The following is an 8,898-nucleotide window of genomic DNA, read 5'->3' as shown; positions in this document are numbered from 1 at the left end:
GATCGAAAAGTGGAAGTGGACGTCGTATTTTCAGCACCACAGAAACTATAATGCATATGTAAATAATAATATATGGGGTTTTACGTGCCAAAACCACTTTCTGATTATGAGGCACGCCGTAGTGGGGGACTCCGGAAATTTTGACCACCTGGGGTTCTTTAACGTGCACCTAAATCTAAGTACACGGGTGTTTTCGCATTTCGCCCCCATCGAAATGCGGCCGCCGTGGCCGGGATTCGATCCCGCGACCTCGTGCTCAGCAGCCTAACACCATAGCCACTGAGCAACCGCGGCGGGTGATGCATATGTAAAGCCAGCGCTCAGTTGAGAAAGACCCGCCGAGGCTGCGAGAAAAACCATCGGCCACCGTTTGTGCAAGGTGTCATATATCGCTTCCCTTTCTCGTGTGGCAAAGCGTACTTAGAGCAGACAGGCAGATGCCTCAATGACAGGCTAAGGTAACACAAGTAAAAATTGAACTGTTAACCAGATGGACATGTCTCCGTGAATTGCGATGATTGCGGGTGTAAACCACTTTTTAAGGATTGTGTAATCGTGTTTAGAAATACAGATAAAGATACGAGGGAAATTATAGAAGCAATCTTGATTGCAAAAGAAGGCGCTAACTGCGTCAGCGCTCCATCGATTACTCTAAGCAAAAAGGAAACTGCCTATCCGGAAAATGTTGGTCTGCGAGTGCGATGATTTCCACTCGTTTCCGCCGGTATAAGTGACATGCTTTTTTGAAATAAAATCCAAGGTAAATATACCTGGTTGCGAAGCTTCCATAGCAGCCCATAGGTTCGAAACATGGTGGTTCATCGGCGGATGGATGTTATGAGCGTCTCCTTTGGAACGGTGTGGTGGGTTGCGCCACCAAGCTTTTGTTATTTTATTGCCTAATGTCCTACCTATTTTAAAAAATAAAGAAAGAAAGGAAAACAAACCCACGATGAGTTCCCATAACCAAAGTTTCTGAACCCCTACAGTGAACTTTGTTCTTGTACGCCTCCGCTGTTTGTGGTTTCCCTACTTCCACCAATCTTCCAATATCATCTTACTCATCTCTTTTGCGCACATGTTTACTTTCTCCCTAGTCTCGCTGAACCCAAGAACTTCAAGGAGGCCAGTAACTCCTAAATAGACCGCTGGGCAGATATCTTCACATTCTAATAAAACATGCTCCATCGTTTCCCTAGATATACCGCCGCAAGCACATGATTCTTCTTCCTTCTTATATCTCGCTTTATAAGTGCGTGTTCTAATGCATCCTGCTGTCGCTTCGAAAAGTAATGAGCTTCCCTTTGAGTTATCATAAACTATTGCTTTCCTGATTTCGTTTTTTTTCCTCTTAAGTATAGTTATTCATGGCAGACTTTTGCTTTTTTTTTTTCATTCCCGTCACCCATGATATCATCTCAACCTCTCTGACTTTCCGCATGACGTTCTTTGTTGCTGTGTTGATCACCATACAGGCCGCATACCGGTAAGCTTCCTAGTTATTTTTCTCCACTCTGAATCAAGTTATTCCTGTACAAATACCTGAACATTCCCCCAGCCCATTTACTTTCTTCCATATTCCTCAGTCGATCTTCATAATTAATTTTATTGTCGGCTTCCCTCGCTTCAAAACTATTTCAGCCCATATCACAGCTTGATTTGTAGTCTTCCAGTAAATGCCCAATGCGAGGTGTCCCACTGAACTATGGTTGACGTCGAGTCCTCATTGTACCCCTGTATTCAATCAAATAACCGCAATTCCAAATGCAAGTCCTGGAACCATTACACATTTCCACATGCCTCGGAGCACCTCGTGCTCATTGTATCCCCCTAGCGCTCTGTGTTTCATTATGGCCGCATTTCTCTTCCCCTTTACTGTTATTATTTTTTCCTGTGTTTCCACGTATCTATTGCCTTCGTTTATCCATATACCAAGGTATTTATATTCTTTTACTCAAGGTATTTTCTGGCCCTGTATTGTCACTGTCTGTTCGCTGTTTTCATTGAAAACCATACACCTAATTTTTAACGCTAAATTTGAGACCTAACTTACCGCCTTCCTGTCCGTAGATATTAGCCAGACGTTGCATATCACTTTGCCTCTTAGCTTGTTAGGCGGTTCATGAGGCTTAGCGCCATCTGTGTGACGAGGGTACACTTCCGGCGGAAGAAAAATAATGTGACGTACGCCATATCCGTTAAAAGCAGAAGGGGCGTCATTGTGTTCTCGAAGGCGTGAAATTTGTTTTGATGGCCTGCCATTGGAGCTGTACATTCAAATGTCCCGCCATTCGACTTGATGGGCGTTTCAAGCTTTCAGTGCAGAAAGCGATGCAGGAACAGGCCAGCAGTACGGGTGCACAGAACATTATATACATTCTTTGGAGGCGCGAGAATAACTAAACAATTATATCGCGGTCCTAACTCACTATGTTTGACTGAACAGGTTAAGAAATGATGAAGCTACCCGGGTCACCAAATTCAGACAAACGTCGACAAGCAAAACCGCACAACGTGGGAGGGGGCGTATTGTAACAGGTGAACTTTACGAGCGCGCCATTCTGCGCACTTCAAGAAATGCAGTGTAAGTGATAGTGGCGCCAACGCCCCCCTCCTATGGTGGGCGCTGAGAAAAGGTATTTATTGATAATGATAAACTAAAATAGAGCTGTATTTTCTTTATCCGTCAAGCATATATATAATTGATTGGAAATTTCATTTTCGTTGAATGAATCTGTGTCTCCTTTAATTAACAGACACTTTTTTTTCTTTCCCATTGTTTGTTCCTTCCAAACACAGTCGTGCTTCAATCGCTGCTGCCATGACCAACCGTTGCTGATGTCACTGACAATATGTTCTGAACCGCTTTTCGCCCGAAGCTTCGCGACCTATTTAAATCGACCTTGTAAAATTCAGTTGACAGCGCAGGTCCTGTCGTCTTTCTTGTCCGTGTCAATCCAGCGCTATGACTTCAATCGATTTATCTCAATTCCCTTCCACCCGTGCAATGGGTAGGCCGCGTGCAATGAGGACCGCGGAAGAACAGCACGTCTACGAAGAACACCGTCGTGAACAGAAGCGGGAATGCATGCGACAAGGCGGGCGGCGCGTAATGCGGACGAAGATCGTGCCGCAAGCGCCAGGCGTGTGCACCTTCGGTTGGATCAGCCCTGCCGACTCCACTCCCATCGTTATTGTGGGTGATTTCAACGTAGACGTGTCTCGGCCGGACGGAAAGTGGTTCGGGGCGTTTCTCTTGGAAACGTTCGGCATTCAATGTTACACAAACATCAGTGTGCCCACGACGCGTCATCGATCGTATATATACCTCACATTGGCCATGAACCTTTCCAGTGTCGCCACAGAGCCACTGCCCTTATATCATAGTGATCACAAAGCGATAGCCACCTTGGTGACCAAGCAATAAATCCAAGAAAGCAAACAAAAGGAAGGTTAAAAATCAAGAAAGCATTCAGTATGCAATATAAAGAAACAAGAAAAAGATCCTGAAACAGCACAAAATTTATGGTGGTATGTGTCTTATTTTCAATCAACATATTTATGAGCATATATACTGCTCCACTGGTCATCCACCTTCACAGAGCTGAATGGCTCTGATTTTCTTCTTTTCTTTTTCTTTAAGACGCGGGCATGCATGTGGGACATGCAAGTTAAACACACGGTCAATTTCCTATATTACAAGTTAGGTATATATCCCGGTTGTTCAAGCAACAATATTTCTAGCAGCACTGAACAGCAGCTACAAATAAGGACGGACTTCGTTGCTGTCGTCTCATCTAAAAGCCACAAATATTGCAGTGTCCAAATGCATGCGTTAGCTTGCGTTAATATGCTACACAATAACGCAAGCTAACGCATGCGTTTACACTTCTTAATTGACGTTCTCTCACTCCTTACTATGTAAAAAGAAAAAAAAACTAAACTCAACTGAAATAGGCCAACATCTCCACATGCAAAAAAAATTTTTTTTTTAATGTGTGTTATATGCACTGATGTTCAAACGATGCATTGCACTTTCCACGAATTTGCTCCTTGCCGTTAGAGGAAAACGCAGCACGCGTAGTGTATGCGTCCTTTCAGTTCAACGTCCAACGGCCCGCTCCGACCGCTGAAACGAGTCGGGCAATTGGCGCGGCACAGCGAAGCGCAGTTCCTGACGGCCCGCAATCGACACCACCCGCACGCAGCACCCCGCCTATGCAGCCCTCTCACGCTGAGCTGACTCCATGTCGGCCTCCATTGTCGTGCAACAGGATCGCTTTTCTGCGTACGCGTGACAGACGACACCGAAAAGGAAAACCCCGGCGATGGTATCGAAACCGCTGCTGATGGTGCTGCTGCTGTTGGTAGCTCTGGTCACAGTAACACGTCCGGTGTTGGGCCAAGTGATTGACATCGGCAGTTGTCCGGCGGTCAAGGTGCAGGAGAAGCTGGATCCAAACAAGGTTAGGTCTGCCTGCCACGTTGGCGAAGTGAATGCGGCGCAAGCACGTTGAACGTATAATGTTCAGAGACTGCTCTTTTCTTTATTGAAATTAATGAGACAATATGCATGCGATGGAGAAAGGACGTGTGTGAAGCTGAAGCTTGCAAACCATGTATGCGCGAGTGCCTGCCCCGTAGACAAGAACGCTTCTATCATGAACACGAGTGGGGACAAGCAAGAAAAGTTAATGCAAACGCTCGAAAACCTCAGTGCGATATAATTTTCAGGCAACAAGTAACATCTTCACGAACCTTAAGGGAGCGCCTTATATAGCTACCCTTCCGACACTTCCGTAGATGACCTTCTCCAGCTCCTCTACCTTTAGCTCACCTTCCACAACCTTGGGATAGTGATCAATATGCTTGAGGTTAGTCTTTACACTTTTGACATAGTTTACAATCGCGTGCATGCTAACTTACACCCGCCGTGGTTGCTCAGTGGCTATGGTGTTAGGCTGCTGAGCACGAGGTCGCGGGATCGAATCCCGGCCACGGCGGCCGCATTTCGATGGGGGCGAAATGGGAAAACATCCGTGTACTTAGATTTAGGTGCACGTTAAAGAACCCCAGGTGGTCGAAATTTCCGGAGTCCCCCACTACGGTGTGCCTCATAATCAGAAAGTGGTTTTGGCACGTAAAAACCCATAATTTAATTTTTAAAATGCTAACTTACACGGCCGCCTGCTGAAATGTCTAAGCTTCCTTTGCTATAGCACCATTGCGCTTGAGGACGCTCTTCAGCCTGCAGCGCGAACAACGCACGTATACCGTTGCCACGGTAACATGAACGCCGACACATACGCGTAAATGCTAACAATGTTACGGTACGTTCGTTCACTTACAATGTCTTCAGTACACCCTGTTTGTCACATCAATACAACCGTCATCGCCAGCGGCTGTGACGTTGCGCTGCTGAGCACGGTGTCGCGGATTCGATCCCCGGCAGCGGCGGCCGCATTTCAACGGGGGCCAAGTGCGAAAGCGCTCGTGTACTTGGATTATTTAGGTGCCCGTTAAAGAGCACCGAATGGTCGACATTAAGCGTTCTTCATAACCCTCACTGTTCAGTTTCGGGTCGTTAAACTCCATAATGTAACTTATGCATGCGCCACAAACGGGTTCAACCATCGTTGAGCGTGGAATATTGTTGAAGCTGGTTGTTCCCCACACGTCTAGATGTTGGAGAGAAGCCACCCTCGACGAGCTCGCGACCACATGCGCGTGGACGCAGGCAATGACGGAATTATTTGTGATGTGCTTCGGCAAGCGCCGGGCACAGTAGACTCCGATTAATTCAAATTCCTATGGACTACAGTTTCTCACCAACCATTCTACCTTGAGAAAGAACGTGGTTGAGAGCAGAAGTTATCACACGACAATGCGCGGGAGTAAGAAGACAAATTAAAAACAGCGCTCCAGAGCGAGTGACTACCGCCCCGCCGAGTTCTGTGATAGAGCGAAAAGAGGTTCCCTCGTATACAACGTATGTGAAGGCGGATTTCAAAGACTGCGTTGATGGCGGTGTGCTCGTAGCGACAAGCATCAACACACTCAGCCCGGCTCCCACTGCAAGCCGTAAAGAGTTAATAGAAAGCCTGGCTGTGCTAAACAAGTTCGAAACACGTTGAATACATGGTGTGCCGACTTTGAAATTTTGATATTTGTTCGGATTGTCCTCGGGATTATACCGGGTGTTCAAAATTAAGCTTTATGGTTTTCTTAAAATTAGGCACTGGATTCACGCAAAGGTCACCTGTGCAAATAAGTGATGTGGCCAGGGGGACACGAAGTGATATGATAATTATCGCTGTCAGCCACCGAATAAACTAAAACTGAATAATTAACAATTTGTTGACTGCAGTAAGTGGGCATGTTTGCATTGAAAAGTTACAGGCAGTCGTGTTTCTACGCAGTATCAGTTTGAAGAATTTTTCTAGCGTGTCTTGTGCTCCGAAATATCCGATTCCAAATTTTAATTGTCGTTCGCATGATTACGCATGCAAGAGTGTTTGGATCGGCGCAAAGCTCCTCGCTGATGTGGCGCGGCTGTTGCGTGCGCCGTTTAGTCTGACAACGGGGCGGAAGCATCGGCAAAGATAACTGCCATCCTTCTCTTCTTGGCCGGCGAAATAAAAAATCGAAAAACTCGGAAACGCTGTTGTAACACGCGACCGCGCAGCCTGTAACCATAACGGCAGCTGCCATGCTGAGATAATGGCGCGAGCGGAGAAGCCGGAGGACAGTGCGCGTGCGTAATGGTGACTAGGTGAGCGGGCATGGTCTTTGCCTGGCCTACGCAAATAATGTGACTGCTGATTTCCAAGTATTGTAAGTTTTACTGAAAACAAGAACAATAATTGTGCTTCTAGAAAGAAAAAAAGACCTGAGCTTAGAGCTAAAAGGGTATATGTTCTGGCCTCTGGCAACTGGTCCATGTGCTCTCTGTCGCACCACGACCGGTGCAGTTTTCAGGCAAGTGGTTCGAGATCGAGCGCACCTTTGCCAGGCGAAGCAATCAGCGGCTGCACTGCGTCAGCGTCGAGTACTACTACGACGGCCAGGGCAAGTTCTCTGCAGTCAACAGCGCGGTGCTGCCCAAGTAAGCACGCACACAACGCCATCGAACTGCTAATATTCTCACTCAAGTAAATATCCCGTTCAACTTGGGGAATAATTATAGTTTATATAGATTAACCTAGCTTATGCGCATCTGACGGCCAACGCCGCTGACGCGCTCTGGAGCGGAATACACCTGAGCAGATATAATTGTTTCGAAAAGCGTTTTCATCGCAAGGGCATGAGCGCGTGCTTCCCTTAGCACAACTTGTCCGTGCCAAATGATACCAATAAATATGTTATTGATTAATTCATAAACAATTCGCAGCTCTGATCTACGGGGACCATCGATTGAACCAGTTCCAGCCGATCATCTCAGTAAATCAGCTCAACTGTCTCCGATATTTAACAAATGTTTTATTTCAAGTGTGCCGTGCCCTATATCCTAACCTGTGCAATGCTCATTCACTGAATATGCGCGTGCTTCATGCAGCGGGCACACCAACCGAGTCCTGGGCGAGCTTACGATCCTCAACCATACAGAACCATCCAAGATGTCGATGAAATTTTACGCTAGAAGTAAGTATCAACGACATAAACCTTTAAAGTGTTCTTTCAGTGGAGAGGTGGTCTCAGCGCTACAATTTGTATAGCCCGCGCACTCAGACACGCTATATGGTATATACATATACCATTCTGCCTTTCGTAACCTACGCATACAATATCACCACTCAAAGCACCACTGGCTTTTCACTCTTTTTCTTTTCGTACGACCGGCACCCGTCGCACACAATCGACACAACCGTACCAGCCGGATGCACCTTAGTATGCGCCTATTTCTGCCACATCCAGACATGCCGAAGAGTGTCACGATCTCACGCGCACCTTCAAATGACCAAGTACGCCAGAAGGGCGTTCGCGGCAACACCACTTCTGTGAATACTTTGTTCAGCGCAAAACAACAGACACAAGAAAGACGACAGGACAAGGCGCCTGTCGTCTTTCTTGTGTCTATTGTTTTGCGTTAAGCAAATTATTCGTGGATTCGCACCAACTAGCCCGCCAACGCATTGTGCTAAACCACTTCTGTGGTCACGTTCCTCCCCGGAGCGCTTGTGTGGCTTTCGGCTCCTTCCACTGCCCCTGGACTCTCGTCGAAACTGCTGCCCAAGTATGAAGACGCCTACCGCGTCGTTGAACTCACACCTCCGGTCAACTATACGTGATAAAGCCCATTGAACCGTCTTCGGACGTGCACCGTCGTGGACGAGACAGTCTCAGAGCTTAAGCGCTACATAAACCATACGGATGAGCTGTTGACCCAATTTCGCACGCATTCACCTGGCTATTCAACTTCGCACTATCAAACAAAAGATTTTGCAGTCAATTTCTGGTAGTCTTATATATCGCGTGTCCCAGTTAACTTGGATTAGGATTTTAAAAAAGACCCAGAAAGTCTAGAGAAATTGTACCGACTGCATAGTAGCGGCAGTCGTGTGTACTTACAGTATATTTTTCATCACGAAGTATTAATTAATTGCTTTTAATTAGTGAACTTCTCAATTATAGCTTGAATCACAAACATGTCAAGTACAAAGTTGTAGGTACCTTAAGTAACCTCCGAATCAAGCATTTATTTCGTGCTTAAGTGTCTGGTTGTTTTTTCCAAGGAAAACAAAAGCACGCAAAATACGCGAAATATGAAATAGATGCACGCCCGCGCGGCGCTACTCCAGCGCCTCCAAGCAACCTTTGAAAGATACGGCTGCATTCATTTATCGCCGCGTCATACAATGCTTCGACATGTAGGGTGGCTCGAGAGATTTCGCGACCTAA

The 8,898-nt window shown here is 46.4% G+C and overlaps 1 protein-coding gene across 1 annotated transcript in view; it reads left to right on the top strand.

The window, feature by feature from the left end:
- The first annotated feature begins 4,206 nt into the window (after positions 1 to 4,206).
- The window catches only part of LOC135911321 (apolipoprotein D-like), a 13,934-nt gene continuing 9,242 nt past the window's right edge, over positions 4,207 to 8,898 (top strand). The window contains exons 1-3 of the mRNA XM_065443546.1: positions 4,207 to 4,466; positions 6,972 to 7,105; positions 7,556 to 7,641. Of these exons, the coding sequence (XP_065299618.1) occupies positions 4,329 to 4,466; positions 6,972 to 7,105; positions 7,556 to 7,641 (358 nt within the window). The 5' untranslated portion in view covers positions 4,207 to 4,328. The remainder of the gene's footprint in view (positions 4,467 to 6,971; positions 7,106 to 7,555; positions 7,642 to 8,898) is intronic.

This window comes from Dermacentor albipictus, chromosome 1 (assembly GCF_038994185.2).
Source record: "Dermacentor albipictus isolate Rhodes 1998 colony chromosome 1, USDA_Dalb.pri_finalv2, whole genome shotgun sequence".
Classification (NCBI taxonomy): Eukaryota; Metazoa; Arthropoda; class Arachnida; order Ixodida; family Ixodidae; genus Dermacentor; species Dermacentor albipictus.
The sequence above is the reverse complement of the archived record's forward strand: the minus strand, read 5'-3'. Positions and strand labels throughout refer to the sequence as shown.